Source organism: Acartia tonsa, chromosome 12 (genome assembly GCF_053477335.1).
Source record: "Acartia tonsa isolate MP-2025a chromosome 12, ASM5347733v1, whole genome shotgun sequence".
Lineage (NCBI taxonomy): Eukaryota > Metazoa > Arthropoda > Copepoda > Calanoida > Acartiidae > Acartia > Acartia tonsa.
In genome coordinates this window covers 34,103,198-34,130,408 of record NC_137271.1, presented here as the reverse complement: position 1 = coordinate 34,130,408, position 27,211 = coordinate 34,103,198, and the positions used below count along the sequence as shown (strand labels likewise).

The 27,211-nt window shown below is 31.1% G+C and overlaps 1 protein-coding gene across 1 annotated transcript in view; it reads left to right on the top strand.

Annotated features, from left to right (window-relative positions):
• ft (cadherin-related tumor suppressor fat) overlaps positions 1-27,211 on the top strand; it is a 109,414-nt gene that overhangs the window by 19,040 nt on the left and 63,163 nt on the right. Inside the window, exons 5-12 of the mRNA XM_080178435.1 lie at positions 5,324-5,414; positions 5,712-5,792; positions 12,693-12,851; positions 13,484-13,602; positions 15,411-15,510; positions 20,365-20,453; positions 24,059-24,259; positions 24,513-24,649. Coding sequence (XP_080034561.1) covers positions 5,324-5,414; positions 5,712-5,792; positions 12,693-12,851; positions 13,484-13,602; positions 15,411-15,510; positions 20,365-20,453; positions 24,059-24,259; positions 24,513-24,649 — 977 coding nt within the window. The remainder of the gene's footprint in view (positions 1-5,323; positions 5,415-5,711; positions 5,793-12,692; positions 12,852-13,483; positions 13,603-15,410; positions 15,511-20,364; positions 20,454-24,058; positions 24,260-24,512; positions 24,650-27,211) is intronic.

Below are 27,211 nucleotides of genomic sequence, written 5' to 3'. Positions count from 1 at the left end.
TCCTCAAAATTGTATAATAACGTTATATTATTCGTTGGCTCAACAACTTTTGGGACTTTTATTAAATTTTGAGTGTTCGTTCCAACCACTAATCTACTGTGGGGTAAAATTTGAGTATCATCATTGGGGATGTACATCAATTTACCGGCCATTGTCTTATCCCTCTAGATCCCTGACTGCTACTACACAGCCACTTGAATGATAATTTATCAAAACATTTCTATAGATCCATATGATAAGCTGTGTACAAGACATAGAAGGTTAGATCAAAACTCAGATATCTAACCCTTCTATTTCGGAATAGATTTAATATTTCTAGATGGTCAAACTGTCCCCATATTCCGTCAACGAAGCATCTTTTAGTTCCTAATAAAAAATGACGTCATACAGTATAAATGACCAACGATAGGCCAGTATATATTGTAATTGACCAATGGTAAAAAATAGTAAAACATATAATGGCCTATCATTTGTCATTTGTATTGTATGACGTCATTTTTGATTAGGCACTATAAGCTGCTTCTCCGTCAAACTTAAAAAATGAAATTTTAGCCGACAGATACCTTTGTTTATTTTTTTATATACTATTCTAACCATAATACGAACAACAAAATATTTCGATGTTATAATTTCCTAAAAACTAATTTTATCCAAAGAAATTGACTTATTCATAGCTAACTTATATGAGAGAAGAAATGCAACTATTGTTATCTTTCTTTTATCATTATACGAATGAAATGAATAAAAATCTGCATACTTTGTAATCAATACTTTCTATGGCCGTATTGTTCTTCTACAGTTTTCTTTTGGCTGATTTTCAAAGTATGTATCTAGATTACATCTATTTCCTATTTGAGCCTTGACTCTGTAGGGTTTTTGTCAAAGCAAAGCAAGGATAATTTATTTAATTTTTGCTTCTGAATGATAGCTTTATACTGTGGAATATTTTGCTAATTAGAATTATTAAAAGGAACCATTTTGTCCAAAAGTATCGAAGCAACAGATACATTTTATGAGAGCAAAGTAAACATTTAGTAGGCATTGTTAATAAATCACGAAACATGACATGTTGGAAATGTTTGATTTAAAATTTTTTTTAAAAAGTTTTTATTTAAAGTAATCTGTAACAAGGAAGATATGATTATGTAGTCAAGCACATAAAACATGGATTGGACACACGTTAGAAGTGAGATATAGAACAGGTGTCCAGTTGTCAAAGCAAATAAAAGAAAGAAAGAAAAGATGAAAAACTCAAAGAAAACCACGAAACCTTGAAAAATAGGGTTTATGTCTTTTTATACATGACGGACAGACAAACGGACAAAACAATGTTTAGACTTCACCGAAAAAAATATTACTACCTCAGTGTTAAGGACTGACTAACAGACTGTCGGACAGAGAAAGTGAATCATAGAGTAGCTTCGTAACTAATAAAACTTAACAGCAGAAAAAAAACATTAAATTTCACTCCTTTTAATTAAATGAACAATTTTTTTTTGCCGCACCCTGCTTTGTTTTTTCAAAATCTAAGGATACTTTTACACAAAAAGCTTGTTGAGTACTGGTAAACCCCCTCCCCCTATCCACAACTTATTTTTTAAATAAATTTAGAAATACTGAAATTCGTAGGGGGGGGGGGGAGGGTTTATATATCCCCAACCCCTGCGAGGTATATATCTGCATTACCCTAATCCGACATCCTTATACTAAAGTAACAGGATGTTTGTCTGTTTGTCTGTGTGTCTGTACCGAAGGATCTCGCTAACCGCTGAACCGATCGGGTTCTCCTTAACAGGGTAGCTTCTCATAGGTCCCGGGAAGGTTTATAACTACTTTGGGGGAAGGTGCCACAAGGTAGCTTCTCATAGGTCCCGGTAAGGCTTATAACTATTTTGGGGGAGGGTGCCACCACCCTCCCAAGAGAAATAATAATAAATAGAAATTTTTATTTTAAGTATAAAGACTCCTACGTAACAATGCGAGGTATCGTATAAAGAGACTCTTACGCAACATATCGTAGAAACTTGAACGCAACAAAAAACCAAACATTTAAAGTGCCACTAGAGGCTTTTAGGGGCGTAGCCACTAGTAAAATAATAAAGAAACAAACTGAAAGCCCCGTCATCCTGATTTTCAATTTATTTGTAAAAATAGGTGGGGGGGAGGGGGGGGCAGTTCTCAACAAGATACTTTGTGGGATAGCACCAAGCTAAGTATAAATGACAAAAACATTTTATTAAAAATTATAATTATTTTTTTTGTATGACAATAAAAAACAATAATTATTAGGGCTTGGTAGCCGCCCATAACAAACCATCTTGTTGCGGCTGCAGATTGTTAGAAAGTAATTTTGCGGCAGAAACGGCGGCAAGTATTTCAACCATTTTGACTTTAGGTTTTGAACGTAATTGATAAGGCTTTCAACAACAAAAGTTATTAAAGAGTTGCTTTGCTCTTATAAAACAATGGAATAAAAATATATAATACATATGAATTGTAAATAAACTAAAGTAAATAATAAGACAGTTTAAATAAGGACTGTAGCATGCTAGCAGCAGCCACCCATCACCAACCCTAAACTATATGTACATCAGAGCTGGATCTTTAAATAATTTTAGTGGTGAGCCAGATCGGGGTTAGCCAACTTTTCACCAATGAGAGCACAGCATTTTATGAAATGCCGCGCTGTGATTGGCTAAAATTCGGCTCACCCCGATCTGGCTCACCACTAAAATTATTTAAAGATCCAGCTCAGTTTTAGGGATTGCAATTCTTAAAAATATTTAAGCTTAACAGGCAAAGATTTGGATAAATTGAAGTGGAATTTATTATTTTCTAGGGAGGGAGGGGACTTTGGAGTGTAAATTTTACACTCGCACCCAGTGTATGGTACACAAATATTGTCGGGAATAGTCCCTTTCGTAACATCGCCCTATAAGGGGACATTCGTTGTATTTTTAAAATGGCTTTTAATAGGTTATTTTAGGTTAGGTTTGGTTATATTGGGTTAAGTGATTGCCCCACAGGGTTACAGCCCCCCTGCAGGGGCTAGAAATAGGAGAAAAGCTTCTGTGAAAAATACGAAGAATCGCCCCATAAGGTGCGATTTTACGAAAGAAACTATAACCATATTGTCTATTAAATGTTGATTGGTTGGATAAAAAAAGGAGTTTCAAAACTTATTAACCAATAATTTTAATCTAATTATCGGCCGATTTGTTTTATCATCATTTATCGTTCATTGTCTTATCCCCTAAGAACCCTTAATTTTCCCCTTTTGTTGTTTTAAAAGTTTTGACATTGCTACATAGATATAAAGATTTTATATAAATGTCCAATTTTTTAGCCAACCAATGAGAGAAAAGGTTTATTAAACTATAGGTACCAGTAGTATTAATAGCCCAATGCCCCTTCCTCCAGGATTTTTATATCAATGTCTCTCTCTCTCTCGCTCTTACTTTTAAAAAGACTTTAAATTTGATTTTAAATTCCTATAAATTGGTGATACGGAAAGTGTCATGTGTGACGTCATAAAAATACGTCTAATAAGGAAGGATAAGAGGAGAAGTGGGAAAGGAAACTCTTTAAAAAAGGTGGATTTAGACCTATTTTATGACGTCACATATGACTGTTTCTGTATCTCCGTATAAATTTATAAAATGTGAACGTAAAATTATATAAAATCTTTGATCGATACTAATTGCCATAATGTTTGAAACATGTTTTGAAATAACCCCTTTGTTTAATTTTTATCTAAATCTAAATGATTTAATGTCGGTGTCTATCTTCTATTCTCTTGGTATGTTTGTGACATAGCACAGACAAACTTTTGAAAATATATAGTTTTTTATATGGTTAAATAATATACCTAGATGATAGGCAATTTCTTGTATTACTTGCGAAATTATCTCTAGTGATTAAGGGCTTAGCAAAAAAGTATTATGATGTTTCTCTATAAAGCATACTCCAATTAAAATGTAAATTTAAGAGATCTTAAGCTTCAAATGAAAAGCCAGGATACTTTAAATAATAATTGATGAATTAGTCTTTTACTTTTTAGTAAACTAAATTTTTTTTATGTCCATTCTTAACTGGAAATAATATATGTACTCAAAAGTTGACAAGAAGTCAAACTCATGCAAAAAGTTGTTTCAGATATAAAACTAAAATAGCTGCTTTGTTTTTATTGAAAACACATTTACTACAAGTGGATGGGATAGCTTCATGGATTGGAAGATTTAATATAAAAACAATTTTGAGGAGAGAGATAAAAAAGAAACATAAATCAAAATACAAAATCAAAATACATTTTTACCCCCAAACATTTAGAGACTTATTTATTACTTATGCCTACAAAACCTTTCCCAAATTTTTGAAATTATAAAAAAAAATTTCTTGGTGCTTCACGCCATAGTTAAAGCAACTATTTTTTACTAATCAAGATGAATCAGTAATTCCTTAATCCACTGGATTATAACGGGTTCTCAGCAATGCTGAAAAAACCTGGTATAGCATTGTAAGTCCGGGCCGTCGACCCCTCGGGTCTAACAAAACTGGTTTTAATCTTAAAATTTTCTTTTAAATATCCGCGGATAATAAAGATGCAATAATTAACTATTCCCATCGCTTTGCGCACCACTTTATCACACCCTATATGTTAAATTGAATTTATAATTATAATTAAAACTCATATTTATTTGTTCCCTAATGTATTATTTATTTTTCAGCACATTTGTCCCCTCCATCCTAGGATAGCTGTAGATTTTGAAAAGGGATAGTATTAGTCAATTTTAAAACAAGGATGACCAAACTATTTTTTGTGCAGCAAAAAAACAAGGAAACCATTTTTAAAAGTTTTAAAATATGTTAGTGGCTTCGCACCTAGTAGAAGTGGGAGGGTGACCTATTTCTTACCCCCCCCCCCCCCTACACAAAGTTGCTTAAAGGCTTCTCTTATATATTGGATAATTATTTATACTTTATTATACAAACGTACATTCACCTTAAATTTGTAAAGTAGCTTCGTCCTAAATAAAAAAAAGTTGTAGAATTTTCAGAACACCCATGTGTATTTTGAAGAAATTGAAGCTACTCTACAATCTAGACGTCAGTCACCTCAATAATTAGCATCTATAAAGTTTCTTAATGTGTCTTAATTTCTTATTTTAAAGGGTTTTACCCCCACCTTCCGCCCCATTATGTTCTTAAGTAAACACGCAGCTGGCATTCGAAACTATTCCTTTACTAAATGTTAAAAAGCCTTTTTTTAAACAGCCTTTATTTTGGGGTATTTTTTTCAATATTAATGTGGTATATCTTTTAGGTTCGGATAAAAGTGCTGGACAAGAACGATAATGCACCAACATTCAGCTCTTCGTATACACAGCTCAGCTTCTCTGAGAGCAGTCAAATAGGTAAGTTTTAATTTAATTTAATTCTTTAAAAAATAATAATATTGTCCGTTAAAGGTAGCCTCTTGGCAGGGGCTAGAAATGTGTTTTTTTCTCTATCAAAATTAAAAGATAAGGAAAGTGGAGTTATGTAGGTAATAAATATGCTTGTGATAAACCTTCCCTGGAACTAAATGAACCTTTACTGTAAAGGGGAACCATAACGGTGCAGTTGTTAGCGATATATTTAGCTGCAGACAGACATATAGACATCCTTTAACTTCATATAAGGATTAATGATTATACAATTTGTGTGTTCAGGTTCGAGATTAATTCTAGAAACAGCCTCAGATCCAGACGAAGGAGATAATGGAAGGATTGTTGATTACTTTATTTCTGGAGGTAAGAAAAATAGCTAAAAACCTGCCTATATTAAGCTTCCTGAAATGGAGATATCCGTTGGTTTAATGGTTGGTGAAATCTTAATGGACGAACAAAATATATTAATGGTGTATGTTACAGATTGCTCATCTACGCTATAGGATCAGAGTCTTATAGCCCAAAGGTCCATTGCCTTAAAAACTACATTTAGATTATTCTTTATTATCGGCGGTATTATAAACAGTTTTCCGCGGAAAATAAATTTTGGACCCTCGGGGCAAACAAAACTGTCTGTAATATCATGCATTTTATTTTATAATTCGTAGAAAACTGTATATAAAATGATACGATACATGATAGTAAAGATATAATCCAGTTCTAATCCAGCGGATATTAATCGGCTTCAAAACCATACTATAAATGTATTTCAACCCTTTACTATTATACAATGAGTCATTCTGGTTTATTTAAAGTATTTAAAGAATTTAGATAAATATGTCTATATTAGTATTGGTCAAAAGTGTTCAGACGTTTCTAGAGAAAATCATATTAATAGAATTCAGTGTATATTTCGTTTAACTTTTTTCAAAGAAAAATAATAAAAAAGGCTGTTTTGTCTATAATTATTAAGTATTCATAATTAAAGAATAAAATAAACAGCTTAAATTACCATACTGATGCAATGAAACAATTTATTGGCATTGCGACAATATAACAACCTCTAAAAGTTTTCATAGTCTATAGATATGCTATTGTAAAACTGATACTTTCTTTGACTAAATGGCCAATATTAAGCAAATAGCGCAATTCTAATAATGTTATTACAGCCACAATTTTTTACAGAGATTTATGAACACCGGTAAAAATGTCTCAGAATAATACCTTACCTTAATGACCAGGGACGAGGGGGCTTGGTATTAAATAATGTGTTTATAATAATGTTACTCCGTTCTGTAAACACAACCTCTTATTCGTTGGCTTAAACAAAAACAATTTGGGTAATTTTGTAAAATCTTGATTGATTGAGCAGTTATCTACACTATGGGTAAGTTTGTTTATTTGGTATGTTGTACATCAATGTCTTATCCCTTAAGATCCCTGATAAATGACACTTCATTAAAGATTATTGTATTCCTTGATTTATATACTTTCTATTCTGTGGTGGTTTATTTATTATACAAGAATAATAATAAACATGCTGGTACAGCCAACTATATTTAAAATAAAGTTTTTTTTGGCATTTTATATACTTACTAGCGGCTATGCCCCTAGCATCAAGAGGCTTTGTGTTTAAAAGGGAAGAAAATAGCTTTAAAACCATCTTAAGACTTAAATCTAATTTAAAATAGCCTAAAACCATCCCAGGAACTTTATAAATCTTACATAAAATAGAGAACCTAATTCGTTTAGAAGTTTTTGGGATCTTAAGCTTCAGACAAAGAATACAACATGAGTGACTTATAGAGTAGCTTTCAGGGATCTTAAGGGATAAGACAAAATGGAGATAAATTAATATACATCCCCAATGATGATAAACAAGATTATCACCTTGTAGATCACTTCGTAAAATTAGTAAAACTATTGAAACGTTTGGACACTACTAGTTTTTAACTAGACAATCAACGTTCAGGAAAAGTACCCAAAGTTTTTAGCCAACGAATAAAATAATGTGGTCATAAAACTTTGGGTACCAGAGTAGTTAACAGCCCAATATTCCCTCCCTCCCTGAGTAGCTTTGGATCTAAAAATACTTGAATTTAGTAAGGACATGATTAGAATTAATGATCTTTTTAGAACTTTTGTGTTTGGGCATCTTTTACAAAATTAATGATTTTTCAATTGCTTTGTAAAGAACCTTAAATAGGAAAAAGTGATTTACTTTCAGTGATTTTATTAATTTTCAAGTAGAGGCGTGCAGAAAGTGGGGTCTTAGAGTCTACACCACCCTGATATCATTCTAGGGGTGTCAATGTAAAAAAAAGTTACACCTTGAATTTGAATTTGAGGGAGTTGTGAAAAATTTTCCCCTCTTTTCAATAAAGTAAATTTTTTTCTTCACAAAGAGCACAAAAAAGCATTTAAATAAAATGCGGATGTTCTTTTGCTCATAGTTTTGTCATTACCTTGGATATACTGAATTATACAAATTAAATGATTAAAGGTATTAGAATTTACTATTTTCTTTTCTTCAAAAAAATTGTAGTGCAAAATTGCTGAACTTCTTAAGAATCTAATAATTCTAGCCCGGATCTTTATCTTTAAGGATAAACCCTCAGAATTCAAACTGATTTAATTTGAAGAATAACCGTCCCTATCCTTAAATAAAGCATCTAGGGTCATTTGAATCGGTTCTATTTTTAAGAAAAGCTTCTGATTTCACTTTCCTTTTAGTTTTTGTTTTTGGTTTCTTTTTAATTTTTACGCTTTCTCTCTATGTCTAAATTAGTATTTCCTTTACATATTTTTTTTCTTTAGTTGAGACTCATTGTTCTGTATAGCTGTTTATTTATTTACTAGCTGCGGCACCCGTAGCCTTTAGGGGCTATGCATTTGAAGGGCTATAAAAGGGGCAGAAATATACCCTAAAAGTTTTCAAAGTATAAGAATAACATATCTACCTCTGTTATTCTAACTCTAAAGCTTTTCTTTTCTTCTTTTTATTATGGTTTCATTGTTATTATTCCTAAATTTGCTACCATACTCTTACTATATATTTTCTTTAAATTATGCAAAGTTTTTTAAATATAATTTCTGATTATTTAGTTGGATATTTCGATATTTTCTGATTTACATTTTCAAATAGAAAGAAACATTTTTCAAACACTTGGAAATAGCTTACAGTTTTTCTTTGTTTCAGTCCTTCGTTCATTTTTATTTCAAACTAAAAAGATTTAAGTAACTAAATGACAGGTTATATAGGATAAGTAATTAATATAATTTTCTCTCCCCTTGTTTTAAAATTCATGTTTTCTGTTTTGGCTTCCGGAACCAATGTAACACTTTCCTGCAAATTGTGGAACGATCAGTCCAGCCGTTTACGTTTTCTTGGCGAACACACAGAAAGATTTCCTATTACTTATTATTTTAGATACTAGCGGCCGCGCCAATAGAAGCCTCTATGGGAGTTTCAGTGGAAAAAGGAAAATACGACCGCCTTCTCATTTTCAATTTTAGTTTACAAAAGAAAAAAAATTGGGGGGGGGGGAGGTGTCATCTGTTATTGGAAGTGTGAAGATGTCCTTCCCAAAAATAGTTAGAAACCTTCTCTGGACCTATAAGTAGCTTTACTTTAAAGAAGAACCATATCGGTTTAGCAGTTAGTGAGATCCCTAGCTACATACAAATAAGCTTACAACTTTATATTACATATACGATATATTTTTGTATTTGTCCTTTTATTTTATGACAAATAACACCAAGTCTAATTCTATAGAGAAAAACAGTGAGCTAGTAAGACTTGGTTCAGCGCGCCCAACTGATAAATACGTGGTATATGGTGAGTCAAATGTAAAATATCCCTAAAATATCCATTAATCGACTCTAAAATCAGTCAACTTTGACATTTTTGGTCCCTGCACTGTGGGAGACACATATATATATGTGGGAGGTCCCCTGTTTGAGCCAAAAAAAGGTTTTTTTTTCAATCGGCCAGTTTGAAAATGATTTCTAGCTGTTCAATCAACAGATCTATAGAATAGATGTATATACAGATAATTACCTGTCCCCCTTTTCCAAGGACCTTTTTCGTCTGCTACTTGGCTGTTATGATATTCCCGACACTATTAGTTGATCTCCAAAGACCCAATTGAGAGTAAGCAGAACCTCCTTGGGATAGGGACATGCATAAATTTTTACCCCTTCCCCCTCTAGTGTTTTACTCTAAAGTTCTATGAAGTAAAAAGGTAAAAGAGACAAAATTAAGCATTTTTGAGATCTTTAGTTTCAGACTGAAAACCTTTTTGGCAGCTGCTGTAATAATAAAAAAAATATTTTTGACTAAATTTTTGTTAATGGCGGTTTTATGAAACACACGAAAAAATCATTCGTTTTCTTTGGGCGTTTAAAATACACCAACAAGCCTTTAAAACTTCACTAAAACCATTTTCCCAAACATTATTAAGTTAAGTTTTTATTTGTTTTGTTATATATATATTTTTTTAGCTATAAGCATCAGATTAGTTATTTATCGCTTCTTATTATAGCATAATTATTTCATGATTTTTAGTTTAATATTCGTGGAACATTGTCTATCATACGAGTCTTTACTTGAGTCTTTAAGTATGGCTGAACCGGTTCTAATTCAGACTGACTAATAAACGAGTTCCATGTTAGCAACCTCTGTCATAATATATTCTATATAAAGTTAAAATTTTCGTTTAAGTCTTTCTTGTTTTCGCTAACATTTCTAAATCCTCTTCTTAAATTTGATGTATAAAATAAAATATAATTATAAATTTCTGGGTTTGCGTACATTTTACGCACTTTCACTTATTACGGGCGCATGTTATGTTTTCTCTCTCCTCCTCTTTTTTTTCTCTTTCTATCTCTCTTTCTCTCTCTCTTTCTCTCTCTCTCTCTCTCTCTCTCTCTCTCTCTCTCTCTCTCTCTCTCTCTCTCTCTCTCTCTCTCTCTCTCTCTCTCTCTCTCTCTCTCTGTCTCTGTCTCTCGCTCTCTCTCTCAATACTGAAATATTGGTTATATAGCTTAAACCATCCAATCTTGATTTTAAACTTTTTAATCCAACGAATGAAAAAGACCACTCTCTTTCTTTCTCTCCCCCCCCTTAATTATTTTCTCTCTTTTTTATTTTCTTATTTCTATTCCCTCTTTCTTTCTGTTTAAAACTAAGTTTCTTGCTCCTCTTTTTCTCTCTCCCTTAATTATTAAATCTACTATCTTCTAAAGTTTACCTAAGATCTAAGATTTGATTTCCAATCACTTTTTTCCACCATTTAATTTGAATTTAATGTACGGGCACAAGAAAAAATACAAAGCAAGGGTAAAAAAAAATTGGGTAAGGGGATGGGAAGGTCAATATAGATGTTTTATTAATACAACGGAAAAATATATTTTGGTGGAAATTTATCTGTTAGATATAAATAAGGTTATATACAGTTTTTGATTTTTTCGAGTTAAAGGCATATGATAAACGAAAAAAAAACATTTAAAACAGAGAATATTTATGTATGACATAGTACATTTTGCAGACAACCTTCCGCGGATTTTAAAATGAAAATAATAAGAATAAACCCCGTTTTGTTAGCCTCAAGGTGCCGGGCTAACAAAAATTTTATTAATTTTTTGATGTTTAGGTTTTAATACTTGTGGAAAATTGTCTGTTATACGATACTATACATGATTTTTCAGTATGGCCGAGAACTGTTTCTAATCCAGCGGATATTAATCGGTTTCGAAGCCATAATGGAAAGAAAATTATCTATATCTTGTTCAATTCTAACAAAATTTTGCTAAAAATCTAAAGTTTTTGGCAAATTGAAATGAACACACATTATTAGGACCTTTTGATGCCTACCGATGCTTCTCCAACGACCACATGACCATGCATTCTAAAAAATAAATAGATGAATAGCATAGAAAGCCACTCTATAACAGAAGTATGTCCGTATGTCTCACAATTTGAATCTACGTTATAATTTTCTTTTTATTTCATCAATTCTAACATAAGATTGAACAAGGATGACAACATTCATAAGTTGTAAACCAATTAAATCATAACTGGACCAGTCGACAAAGTGAGTTACAGAGTAAATGTTCAGTGAATATCGAAAATGAAAAAAAGACAGACGGACGGACGGACATATAAACATATAGACTACTTAAAATACAAAAAAAGGTTTATTTGAAAAATGTTTAATACTCTATTATGATGTATTATACTTTAATGCTCTCCTTCATACAGTGGTAATTTTTATAATAATTCGATACCTTTTTTCTAAACAATGAAATATTCATTTTAGAGAATATATTGTTCTCTCCTTGATGGTTGAAAAAACATCATTATCGATTTAACAGATGATATTTTTATTCATTTTTCATCACAAAAATAATATTAACCTTCCTTATATAATCTAAAGAAAATACATTAATAAAGACGCGTAAAATTTGACGTTATATGCATAAAATATATGAATATTTGTTCATTTATATCTCACGAATGGCTTGAAGAGACTTAGAAGGAATAAAGTTTTCTCTATTATGCCTACCGTTTGTATTATATGATATTAATTAGTATGTTTTTTGTATGTATGAAGCAAACTATCTCGGAATTGCTGTTCCGACTGAGTTGTACTTTTCAGGGAACCTTGATAAACGTCTTGTGGTGGTTTTAGGTTACCTCCCTTATCCCTTCCCTAGATGCTAGGGGCTAAACCTATTCTTCCATAGAGCTTTTTGCATTTACAATGATTATAAATTTTGCGCATTTTCAAACGTATAGGACTTAATTGAAATACTTGTAGTTTATTAAAATTACATGTTTGAGGTAAACATGAATATAAAATATGGTTGGGTATGCGGTTTATACTTTTATACATGAATTTTCTAGAAAATCATATATTGGTCTGATTTTCTTTATTTCATAGTTAGTCACAACAATTCCTATGTTATGATACTAGTTGTTTCAACCTTAGCCTCTAGGTGATGGGGGGGGGGGGGACATAGTAGAAAAAATAGCCCAGAAACCACCCAAAGACAATGATAACACTCCCTTAAAGAGTACAACACAATCAGGCCAGCAATTTCAGGCTTTTTGAAAAAATCTTCATTTTCAATAAACAAAATATAGATTATAATTATATTTTAATTAATGCCCTATACCAACAAATAACAACCTTATACACAAGAAAAAAAATAAAATGGAGTTAGCTGTGCAAAATATTGAAATAATTTTCCTTGTTTTAGGCAACGACGCTGGTAAATTCGGGCTGAAACTGTCAGAAAATACGGGAAACCAAAACCAATACCTCTACCTGGAGACCATAGCCCAGCTGGATACAGAGGAACAGGAGGTCTATAATCTGAATATCACTGCTGTAGATGGTGGCAATCCATCCATGAAAGGTAATAGTAATATGGAGACAGAGATATGTCACCGATAGACAAATTTATTCTTATCTCTAAAAATAATGAAATTTTATTTTTTAAATTTTTTCCGGGGCGTAATTTCTCTTGAAAGGGTCAGTTACAATTATCAGAATGGCTTCGAAAGTGATTAATATCCACCGTATTAAAATCGGTCCTCAGCTATACTAATATATCATGTATAGCATCGTATTACAGACAATTTTTCTCGAATATTAAAATAAAAATCATTAAATTAATACCAATTTTGTTAGTCCTATTCCCTTTTAGGTCTAACAAAACTGGTTTTAATCTTTTATTTTTATTTTTATATCCGTGAAAAGCTGACTAAAATATGTTGCAATAAATTGCTATTCTTGGAACCTTAGAAATATCACAATTAAAGTGAACTCTATCGGTTTAGCAGTAAGTGAGATCTTTCAGTACATACATACAAACCGATTGACATTCTCCCTCTTTTATCAAAGAATTTATAGCAATTGCAAACTGTAAAATATTTAATGTAAAACACAATATGATTATATTTAAAATTTTTGTTAATCAACATTTATAAAAAAATGTAATCCAAATAAATCAAATGTTATGTCATAATCATTATTTCTTTTTTTCAGGATCTACAGTATTATCCATCAAAGTTCTTGATATAAATGATAATGCGCCAGTCTTTAGTGAGCCAGAATATAAAGCAGCTCTGAATGAGACTAGCCCAGTGGGAGCTTTCGTAGTGCAGGTGAGAATTTTTTATTTAAGGCTAAGCTCCTCGAGGACTCTAGGGTCACCTAAGGTAAGGGGAGGCGTTACGTCGACACTTTCAATTGTAGTTTAAAAAGAAAATTACAGGGGGAGTGTCAGAATATCATTTTTTAGGGCGATTTCTCTTGGTTGATTTTAGAGTTACCCTCTCAAAAAGTTAAAAACCTTCCTTCGACCTATAAGAAGCTTCACTGTAAAGCAGTACAAACAGCAAGACATAAATAGTTTACTATGACTTTTAGATGAATACTAGAATAATGATACATAATTTTAATTTATTTCTCTGTAAAATATCCAAAAACTTATTGTCGATGACTGTTTTAGAGATTCTAAGGAAAAAAAAGACATAACTTCTTTAAATAAAACCAATCACTAATAGAAACTTTTGTAAAAGATATTTTTTATTTCCAGAATGGCTTAAAACATAATAAATCTTAATTTGATTCCTCCCCCCCACCCCAATCCATATGAAACAAATGTATTTAATTTCTATTTGGGCCAAATAAATCATACCATTTGGCTGCGCGCTAAACAGCTTTAATTGAATTTTAGATTATATTTTTATGTGTGAATAGAGATGGTGTTTATGCTTTTTACCAGATATTTTAATTTGATTTATTATGTATTACGTAAAATATTTGATTAGAAACTTATTATATTTGTTAGACAGTGACTGCGCCCTTCCAATCTTAGGGCTGTGTACTCGAAGAAATAGAAACATAGCCAAAAACCATCCCTAAACTTAAATTACCTAAAACAATTTAAAGACCTAATGTTAAAGAAAATAATTAAGGGAAGTCTGTTTTATGACCAATTGTCCTTTCCATGTATCCCCTGAAATCAATTCATTTTATTTTTTCCCTTACTTTTTCGATAATTATTAATTTTAATAATTTTACTTCATTAAATAAACACCAATACATTGGAAATGAAATTATATTAAGGACCTTGATTTTAAATTGGGGAACTTTTTTTATAGTTTCTAAAATCCAACTTCTATTGATTTTTCATTGTGTTTTTCTATCTAATTGTGTATTGCATATTTTCGTTGTCTAGAAGGTGTTGGGTTCGAATCTCAGCCAAACACCTCGTTATAGATAAAGAGGTTAATAATTGTTCTATCTATCTATTTATCTTACTATCTAATTAACCTATCTATCTATCTAATCAACCTATCTATCTATCTATCTAGGTATCCGCTGTGGACAAGGACAAAGGAAAGTATAGCAGGGTATCCTATTCCATATTACATTCTATTCTATCTATCTATCTATCTAATCAACCAATCTATCTACCTATCAATCCTATCTATCTATCTATCTATCTAGGTATCCGCTGTGGACAAGGACAAAGAAGAGAATAGCAGGATATCCTTTGCCATATTAATTTATATATCTATCTATCTATCTATCTAATCAACCAATCTATCTACCTATCAATCCTATCTATCTAGGTATCTGCTGTGGACAAGGACAAGGGAGAGAATAGCAGGGTATCCTATGTCATATTACTTTCTTTATCTATCTATCTAATCAACCAATCTATCTACCTATCAATCCTATCTATCTATCTATCTATCTAGGTATCCGCTGTGGACAAGGACAAAGGAGAGAATAGCTGGGTATTCTATGTCATATTTATTTCTATATCTATCTATCTATATATCTATCTATCTATCTATCTATTTATCTATCTAACTATCTATCTATCTATCTATCTATCTATCTATCTATCTATTTATTTATCTGTCTAACTATCTATCTATCTATCTATCTATCTATCTAGGTATCCGCTGTGGACAAGGACAAAGGAGAGAATAGTAGGGTATCCTTTGCTATATTAAGTTCTGGCCAGGCAAAGCTGTTCAGAATTGACTCGGATACAGGTAAAACTTTATTAATGAAAATAGTACGATGTCTTCCCATCCGTCCGTCTGTTTGCATGAAGCTTAAGATCTCAGTAAATGCTGAATATATATAATAGTACTGGAAGGGTTTAAGCTATTTTCCGGAGGTTAGGGTCCCCCCCCCCAAAAAAAAAAATCTCCTCTAAATGGAGACCCTTTAGGCTAGAATTGAAGCTACTAGTAAAGGTATAAAAGATTCATTTTTTTTATATTCAAATATAATATAAATGCAATTTAAAGATTTTATATTGCGTAGAATCTGAAAAAATGTTATTACTTGAGAATATTTGTCCGATATTTCTATATTAGAGCTATTACTTACAGTATTCTAGACTCAATAAATAACCCCTCCGAAATTGGCATAAAACCATCCTAAAATACGATCATACTAGTTGCTTCGACCCTAGCCTCTAGGAGAAGACGGATATAGATCAGGAAAATAGCCTAAAACCACCCAATAAACCTACCCTGAAAAGAACTTCCCATTCTGACCAGCCATTTCCGAGAACTTATGATACAGACAAAAAATCTTACAACTTTATATATTAGGATTACCTAAGACAAACAGACAGACAAAATAGAAACCTATATTACCTATAAGACATTAGGATAATTTTGCAAATTTTTTATGATGATTCTAGCAATATTATTTTATTGCAAAATGTAGGTAATTACCTGGGTCAAAGATTAAACTCAACTAACCTTTCATACATATAAATCACATTGCCTTAGTTCTGGTCAAATTCAGAAAAGTCTTAAAACAACGTTTTCTTATTCGTTGTATTAACAACTAATTCTAACCTACAGAAGAAATAATTTTATGTATTATAATTGGGGATGTACATCAATTTATCAGCCATTGTCTCATCCCTTTAGATCCCTTGGTCAAATTACATATTTTCATCAATAGAATAAAAAGAATGAAAAAAGTAGGACAATTATGTCAATAAAATGAAAGTTAACAATTAAACGACTGACTAATGTATTACATTATTTATAGAGTACCTGTAAAACTAATAGGGCTTAACTTTCAATTGTTTGGTAAAATGCTACCTTTTGAACATCTAATTGCATGAAATATTTTGATAATTAATAATTCAGAATTATTAAAAAGACAGAAGTAGTGAGAAAATCAAAGTCTAAAATATGTTTTGTGTATTAAAATGTTTTACATAATATAATTGTAAAGCTTTTAACTTCTAACAAACAGAAAAACAGACGAAAGCAAATCTAATTCCTGGGGCTTGTAAAGAAACTATGATAGCAACTTAGACTAAAAAAGATATTTTCTTTTAGCTTTTTTTCGACCAAGTTATGGTCATGATCGTACATGTATCAAAGTAATTATGGACTTTTATTTGATTTTAATGAATATTCATCTTAACACTTAAATTATTTACATTATTGTAATAAAATTATTTTAGATATTTTCCTTTTATTTGATACCATAGTGAATGTATGAAAAACGTGGTAGTCCTTCATGTAATAGCATTTTTACTACCCCCGGACTAGATTAGATGATTCACTTTTTTTACTGGCCATGCGAAAATCAGAGATGGGGAACGCTTTTTCGAAAAGAAAAGAATATAAGCGGTATCCCTCAAAGTGACTATTCCAGCACAGAAAACTTGTAAAGTTTTTTGTAGGTTGTGTTTTATTTTAGGTCAGGTTAGGTTATATTGGTTACAGGGTAGCCCCACATGATTGGACCTTGGCAGGAAGAAAATAGCTCACCCCTTATTATTTTAAGTTAGGAGAGGTGAAAGAGGTTTCTGTACTCATTAGTCACTTTGAAGAAAAGCCCCAGAACGGCTTACAAACATCTGATAAAAGGATGTATTTTGTCTGTCTGTTTGTCTCGTCCTTTATATATCGATAACAAATATGTTATTGTTTTTCGGGGAAGCTTTGTAAAGGTTCAAAGTAAGTTTTGGGATAGGTTTTCTCTGTAAGATAATACATTTCTTCTCTTACGAAAACACACATACACACTAGGGCGGGTTCATATCGGAATTAGACAAAGCGGGGATATGCAACAAATAAAATTAACCTTAAAAACATTTCTGACCGAAAAATAATTTTAAAAAATTGAGTTTTAGAACACGACCACTTAAAAATATAATTCATTACTTATTAGTATGCAAAGACGACATTCAATTTTTTTTTGAATCAGAATTATGGCTTCATGGTGCTCTTTGGAAAGGCCTTGAGGAGCTGAATCAGGAACTTTTGTCCGTTTCAAAATATCTCGTTCCTAGCCTTAGAAATCACTAAAAAACCACAATTTGTTAAGGTTTATTGAGAATTGTCCAATTTGCAGAGGTTTTTTAGATTTTCTCAGGCTAGGAACGAGATTTTTTGAAACGGACAAAAGTTCCTGACTCAGCTCTTCAAGGCCTTTCCAGGGAGCACCATGAAGCCATAGATTAGATTAGATTAGATTTATTATTCTTGGGTGTACATACATAGAAAAAAAACAACAAAATAATAAATGAATTAAATGAATATTATATACATTTATATATACAGTCAAATTTTATTGATATGGTTAATTTATAAAAAAAATTTTCTTCCCAAATGGCAGTTTCCTAAAAACTAGGAAGTATGCTGTAATGTGTATTCACACATTGTTTTCATACAGGCCATATAAATAAGACAAAAAAATAGAAAAAAGATAATAAGCAATAAATAAAATCATATTGGAGAGGAAAGAATGATAATAGGAAGGATTGATTAGGGCATACAAGTCTCACACCATTATTGCAATAATAGAAATTTTAAAAAAAAACTTCAACAAATAGATTTTGATTTATTAGATTTCAAACAATATTGAAAAGAAATATAATTTTATCTACATTCTTGACATATTGGTTTGTTACACACTAAAGTTAAGCTTGATAACAAAGATTCTTTTAGATTTTTTATAAATTTTTTTCTAAACAATAAATTTTTGACCCCCAAATACAAATACAATTGAATGTCTGGTCGTCAGCGGTTTTAAGACTTAGGATAAATTTTAAATCATCCAGAGGTGTATTATATCTATATAAATTGAGTGCAGATCCCCGCTTTGGCCTCAGAAAAAAAATGATCAAAATCGACCCACCCTAATACACACATTTATATAAACTCTAAAAATCTTAATATTAATCTAAATTTTTCTGCTGAGCACCTTGGGTTTTGACATTACAGAAAGAATTACAGACAACCCGACCTACCGATCATAAGCAATTCTAGAATAGCTTTTATAAAATTTTATAGTGAGTTCATGCATTTAAAATCTTACATACACATGATATATTTTATATGATTTTATAGCTGAATTTTAGACAGGGAGGGGGGAAATATTGGACTCTAAATTACACTGGTACCCAAAGTTTTGTAATCACGTTACCTTATTCGCTGGCTCAAAAACTTTTGGGAGCTTTTAGTAATTTTTTTTTGTTAGTTAAAACTAGTAGTGTGCAAAATTATCACCAATAATTTTAATCTACAGAAGTAATAATCTTGTATATCATCTTTGGAGACTTAAATCAATTTATCATCCATTGTTTTATCCCCTTAGAACCTTGATTTTATAGGTATTTATAATTTTTTTTATACTGGTCTAACAATAATTTTACAGTATATACGTTTTCTTTATTTAGTAGCGCAGCTACACTATAACTTAGTATATCCTTATTTACTATCAGTAGCCTGTAACTATCTTGTGTTTTTTACAATTTATAGGACTAAATACCTTATTCATTGATCGATCCTTTACTAAGCTATTTTTTTTTATAATTGACCTTGTTTATCTTAGCTTTATTTCTATTACTCATCCGTTTTAGCATTTTATCAGAATCAACTAGGATGACAACATCCAAAATTGTAATAGAATAAAAGATTATACGTTAAAAAGAATTTTTTTGGTGCTTTTTATAATAACTTAAACAAAAAAATGTAAATAAACAAATTAAAGTTTTCCGTCTTTACTAGACAGACTTACATACTCTATTTATATAAAACCTCTGCTTCTAATAAAAAGCTACTTATGTCAAATAAATAAATTTGATTATAGACTTAGTCAGAAGTTTAAACTATAAAAAAGTATTTAAATCTTTCTGAGAAATAAAACAAGGACAAAAAGAAACAAGAAGAGAGCAAAATTCTTATGTTATTACAAAGTCATTTAATCTAAGTTGTATAGAAAACAATAAAAATCTACTTAAACATTTCTAAAAAATATTTACCTTAAATTTAAGGACATTTTTGGCAATTTTTCTTAGAAAAATGAAATATTAGGGAAATGAATTTAAGAATATTTTTTAATGATTTAAAAACAAATCTGTTGATATTTTGTTGTCTTTTTTGCAACAATTCTAATAATTTTTAAAGATGAACATATTTAGTTTTAAAGTTGAAATAAAAAAAGGAAACAAGGGCGTCCTAGCTTCTTTATTTGGAAAGGTAACATTTCTTTTAAGGGGAGGGGGGGTAATCACGCATTTTACCCTCCTTGGACGTCCCTGAAAGGGAACTACAAATTTTTAATATTGTAGCCGCAGCCGACAATAAATTAGAATTACATTGATACAGCCAAGCTGCATATAATGTTATCAAAACAGGTTTTATTCTTATAATTTTACATTTTATTATCCGCAGAAAGCTGTCTTTAATACGATAAATAAATAACTATTAAAAAGTAAAAAAAAAACAGGAACTTTGTGAAGCCTCCTTAAGTGGAGAACTCAATAGGTTCAGTGGTTAGCGAAATTTTAAGAGACAAACAAACTAAACTAAACTTGTATTTTTTTTTATTTTTATTTATTCTATTTTTTTTTCTTTTTTTAGGTGTGATAACAACCGCGCAACCGCTACAGTGTCCTGGAAATGTTTGTACTCTCACTCTGGCGGCCTCAGATCATGGGGTTCCTAAACAGGTATAATATACATAGATAGATAGTTTAATAAATGAATAGTTGGACTGTAAATTATTCTGGTACCCAAAGTTTAATAATAAATAAAACTTTGGATTCTTTAATAAAATTGTGATAGGTTGGTAACCAAACTTTTCTAATAATAATTTTAATCTACAGAAGTGGTTATCTTATTTATCGTAATTGGAATTATAAATCAGTGTTTAATCCCTGTGGAAAGATGGAAATAAAAATGGAAAGATGATCATTAATTGATCTATTTTAATGTTAAAAATCTTAAAGGTTCACTTTGGTTCTGGGTGCATTTGAGTCAGATTATAGGATTTAAGCTATACGTTTGAATATGATTGTATACAATTAACATGATGTCTTTCTATATATGTGTGTGTGTGTGAGTGTCAGTCTGTGTGTTGCGAAAGATCTCGCTAAATTCTTGACCTATATGGTTCTCCTTTACAGTGGATCTTCTTGTAGGTGCAAAGAATGTGTATAACTATTTTAGGTTAGGTTTCTTCATTATCCCAAGAGAAATCGCCCCAATAAAAAAATGTCTCCCGTTTTATAAAAAAAAAGTTGAAAGTAAAGAGTCGAACACTCCATTCCCCCTATTCATCTAGTGGCCTCTAGGGGCGTAGCCACTAGAAGATAATAAAGTAGATAGGAAAATCACATAAAAGATAATAAACTATCTACCTATGTGTAAAATATTAATTTGACAAGAAGCATTAATGATTAATGAAATGCATAAAACTATGGCTATAGGCTTCAAATTGGCTTATCATAGAAATCATTAAGAAATCTGCGTCTCATCCCTCTCCAAGATTATGTAGTTGTGCATGGGCGCTAGATAAAAAATTCATTTTTTTAAAATGCATGTTTAAGTTATGCATTATATAAATTTGTGAGTGGATATACCACGTTATCTTATTTGTTGGCTCAAAAACAATTCAACCAATAATATTAATCTACAGAAGGGACAAATTTGTATATCATCATTGGGGATGTACATTAATGTATTGGCTATTGTCTTATCCCTTTAGATCCCTGCATAATGCAAATTAAGATGGATCATAAGGCAAAAAAGTCATCAATATACAAAAACATGCATGTCTAAAAATGTTAAAAGTTTATTAAAACACATCGTAATAATTATTGTCGGCTTTTATCTTGGATCTTTTATGAGAAACTCTACCTCAATATTTTTGGTGTTTATACAAAACGCTTCAAAAAAGGTTATCAATTGTTTTTAAATAAAAAGATTTGATAATTACATTTTCAGCCTTTCATTATTTGCATATTGAATAGACGTTATTTATTGCATAGTATTATAGACAGCTTTTCGAGGATATTAAAATAAAAAATCTATGATTAAGACCAGTATTGTAAGCCCCGACGGCCCAGGCTAAAAAAACTGGTATTAATTCTATGATTCGTGGAAAATTGTAATAAGATGCTATATATGATTTTTCAGTATGGCTTAGAACGGTTCTAATCCATCGGATAAAAAACGGTTTTAAAGCCAGACTGGAAAATCTTTCTAAAAGTAGCACAGCAATAACAAGGATGATAATATTCTAGTTATAGAGTAGATGCGCTGCTAAGGTTGTAAGAGAGTTAGTTTTAAAGAAAGAATTATGGATTATGAAAAATTTTGCTGAATCATGTGGACGCCAATTTATTTCCTCCAAGTCCATTCCAAGGTCATAATTATCTGATATAGGTTTTACAGATAGGATCTTTTTCTCAAAAAAGAGCTAAGCAGAACTAATTCTTTCAAAGGTTAAATATTTTGTATAATTTGCTACTTATTAGACTTAGCAAAAACGTAAGACATTTAGTGTACAGAGATAGGACAATGAATGATAACTATTTCACCCTCCCCATTATAATAAACAAAATTCATTAAACATTGGAGGAAAAGCTTAGAGGTGTTTTATGCTACTTGATAAAAAAAAACATCTACATTCCAACAATTTTAAGCATCCAAAGGCAGGAACTAGTTTATAAAGTTTGGGGGTAAAGATCTCTAAGTAGAATGTCATATCTACTTGAGAAATTTAAAGAACATCTTTTCTCGTATTCATTCGAATCCGGTGGATAGGAACCGGTTCTCATCCATACGAAAAAACTATGTCTAGCATCGTATTATATCCAGCTTTCTACGAATATAAAAATGTACAATCATAAGATTAAAACCAGTTTTTTAGCCCCGAGGTGCCGAAGGTACATTCTATATCCACGGAAAGCTGTTTATAATACGATGCGAGAAATAACTATACTTTATCTGAAGCAAATTTACCTAAAAAATCTTCTAAAAAAGATCTACATTTGAAGAAAAAAAAATCTTTGAAAATGATGAATTACGTAAAATTTAGAAAATGAGATTTGAAAAACTTTTTAAAAGGGAGGAAATTGGGTTTAGAAAAACACAATATTTTATGCTATCAAAAATAGGTCCCTTACATTATAGCAAAATATAACAAAAAATATTTTTTTCTTTTTCGATATTCTATTAATTATTTTAAAGTTACTTTTTTTATTTTAACCCCATTTAATAGCCTAAAACCTGCTAACATTAACATGAAAAAAGTTGACTTGTTGGTCCAGTCGTTTAAAAGATCACCTATAAAATAATTTTTAGGTTAGGGCTCTGTGTTGTTCTAGTGGGTTTATGTTTGGGGTTAGGGAAGCCATCCTCATTTAGTGGCTTTTAAAAATAGACTTAATATAGTAGACCCATTTTTTATTTTTTAAAAAGGCGAATTTTAGCAATCATATTTACTCATGTAGGGAGGGGACATTTGACTGTATGGTACCTTGGTACCCAAAGTTTTATCATTTTATTCGTTGTCTTAAATAATTTTGGTCCTTATGTTGAATTTTGCTTGGTGTATTCAACGTTTCAACCAATAATTTTAATCAGTAGAAGGGATATATTTGTTTATCATTATTGGGAAGATATATCAATGTCTTATCCCTTAAGATCCCATTATTTATTCAAGTAATTGAGTGTGCATGTGTTTGTTTTCTTCTATTAATATTGCTGAACAACCAAACAAACAAATTTTTGGAAAGCTTTAAATTCTTCGTTTGTACTAGGTCTATTGTTTATTATTATTCAAACCATTTGTGGTCTCATCAATTAATGAATTCTACACTTTTATTCTAATATAAAAGTGTTTGTCTGTTTGTGTGTCTGTAGGGTCTCGGTAACCACTGAACCTATATGGTTCTCCTTTACAGTGTAGCTTATCATAGGCCCAGGGAAGATTTATAAATTTTTTAGAGGAAATAAAAAATAAATTTAAGAGGGCAGTGTAATTTTTTCTAGGAACAACTAATTTTGGAAGAGCATAGAAGCGTTTTTCAATGTAGAAAAAAAGCTTTTAAATCGCGAGATCTTTCTGTACTAATACACAGACAGACAGTCAAACATCCTGTATATTTTACCCAAAAAAATGGTTCTCAGCCAACTGAAAAATCTTTTTAGCCCAAACCTTCGGCATCTCGGGGCCTAAAAATCAGGTTTTATTCTTATAATTGTACCTGTTATATCCGCGAAAAGCTGTTTATAATAAGATGCAAGAAATAACTATTATTACTTTTAGGAGAGCGAAGCAACTGTAGTAGTAAAGCTTATTGATGCGAACGACCATTCTCCACAAATCAGCTATTCCTACTTCCCGGATCAAAACGCCAAGTTCGCGACGGTTGAGGAAAACGCTAAGGCGGGCTCACTCGTTGCCGCCATAACGGTAACGGACAAGGACAAAGGAGAAAACGGCAAAACGGATTTGGATATAACCCAGGTATAGTGTTTGAATGATATGGAGGTTTACCTCAAAGTACCTATCGAGCACTAAAACCCTTTGTTTTTAAATAATCAAATAGGATTTTTTTCCATGCAATTATCCCTGCGGGGCCTCTACCTTGTATGGACCTAACTTTACCTAAAGTTTTTCTTTATTTTACTTACAATAGGAAGGATAAAAAAAACATAAACCATCCCAAGACTCAAAATAGTATAAAACCATCCAAGGACCTACTTTAATCTATTTTTAGGGCAACGAGTTTGGACACTTTCGTCTGGATACCCGCGGGGATATTCACATCCTGCGGGTGGATTCCCAGTTGGACAGGGAGACAATCACTGAATATAATCTCACCATTGTGGCCAGGGATATGGGAAATCCCCCCAGGTAAATATGATCTTAAACAAGGATGCCAACATCCATAAAAGCGAAACTCTGAAACAGTAAAACAAACGATCATTAACAATTGTGTCATAACTGAATAAGCAGAATATAAATGTATGAGTCTAAACAAAATTGTAAGTAATACATGATATTGTTTAAGGACATACTTACATTTTTTAGGACTTGAATATAGAGATGCTTCGCTTATAGCATTAAACCTTGATGTAATAGGGATCATTAGTCCAAAAATCAGATGAATAGGATAAATAAATAATAGGCCATGTATGTGTGTTTGTACCGAAAAATCTCATAACAACTGAAACGATATGGCTCTCCTTTTCAGTAACGCGTTTTCAGGCCCTTAAAAAGAGTTTTGTTTCCGTTTTACGTGGAGAGTACATTAACCCTCCTTAAGGATATCGAAAAAATGTCATTATTATCCGACATGAAAACTTTTTAGCATATTGATTTGATTACAATATTTCGTACAACTTACCATTTCTAACGTACGAACGTACATACTATAATTAAAGAGTAGCCACGCTACTGCAAGGTCTGCAAAAACAAACAAGTTGCCATTAATATAAAGTTTTTGCACGTAATGTTATTGGTAATTGTTAAACATAAGTGAAGCAAATCAGATTGTTGCACTCAAAATATTCACACACGAACACAAGAACTGGTGTTCCTTCATTTTGGTTAATAATATTGATAGCTATACTGGTTTTAAATTGTTGTTAGGGGGAGTGTCTAAGCCCTTCAGTTTGGACTTCTTATACGTTGTTTACAAAACTTTGGGCACTTTTATCAAATCTGGATTGGTTGACACAAACTAGCAACGTCCAAAATTTTTCAATATTAATTTCAATCTACAGATTGGGATATAAATAATTTATCGTCCATTGCCCCTCCTGAGGGGAAATAAAAAAATTTTGATAGTTTTTAAATTTAATAAATAATAATTTAATAATTTTTTTGCCCCTCCCTCTCTGGTGTAAATTTGTTAAAAATAAATTTTAGCTGAAACAATTGAACGCCATTTATATATGCCTAGCGTGTAGTCATGAACTATTTGCTTTAATGTGTTTAATGATTATTGAATGAGAATTGAATATCGTGTCAAGGACAGAAGGGTTGCACTCTTAAAAATAATTGATTAATTACAAAATATTGTTTTTAAAACAAGAGCAACAACAATGTCTTTTGTAGTAAAGATAAAAATTAATCTAGCTTTAGTTAAAGTTAGGTTAGGTGAGATTGATTACTAGGTAGAAGCACCGCAAGTATAGGCCTCTCAGAGCTAAATTACCCCTCTAGGGTTAGGCATATGAAGGGTAAAGCACCTATTCATCATTTTTTGTTTCTGCTTCCTAATAAACCACTAATTTGTGCTTTCTAAATGGTTTAGCTTTTTAAAAAATATAATTTGGTCCTTAGAAAAAGCTAGGATATTGTTTCCATTGTTTTTATTGAATTGATTATAGAATTTGAAAGATTTATATTAACCTTACGAGGAAAAGTCCTCTAGTGTTATGCCCCTAAAAGCATCTAGGGGGACTTCAGGGTGGGGGATTTCTAATTATTTTACTTTAAAGTTTAGTCAAAAAAAGATAATTTTTTGGGGAAGGGGTTAATTTATTCTAGGGGCAATTTCTCTTGGGAGATTGTGCTGATATCCTCCCCTGAAAAAGTTATAAATATTTTCATGAATGTATTTAAGGGGAATACATTATATTATAACAAACTTGTTACTTAAGATCTTATTTAAAAATAAGCTCACAAGTTAGTTGGGCAAGAGTATCCTAAGTATTTGATTGTTAATGGTCTTCTAATTAAAGTGTGAAGAATCTGTTAAAGCATAACTATCAAATTCTAATCATATTTTCACCTTAACCCATATCCACTCAACATTGTACTTTCTTACTTAGACCTATGTTGATCCAAGATTTCAGACAAAACTAAAAAATTAAATATCTTATTTTGCACTAGAAAGTCTGAACAAAATAAGTTCTTTTTAAAACAAGATTGTTCATACATAGTAGAATATTTTCCAGTATAACTTAAAAATATCCATTTGTTTATCATGATTATCAGTCATACTAAAGCATCATGTATAGCATCGTATTACAGACAATTTTTCACGAATTTAAAGATGAAAATTGTAAAACTAATACCAGTTATGTTAGCACGAGCATCCGCTCCCCGGGGCTAACAAAACTGCTATTAATCTTAAAACATTTTATTTTAATATCTGCGGAAAGCTGTCTTTAATACGATGCAATTTAACTATTAAAAATTGAGTTAGTAGTCTACTAAGAACATAGCAGCGCTTTTTGTATACTTAATGTTTTTTAGCATGACCCTAAATCCAATTAATTTTAACACAAAAAATATTTGCTGAATTGTAATCACATATATGTATAGATTTTATTTAATGTTTCTAACCTATCCAATCTTTATTTTATCATACTTTATATCTATAAATTCAATATTACTAACTTGGTCATTATATTTTTAACAAAGATTATAAATAAAATATACTCTGCTCCAAGCTTCTGCAATTTT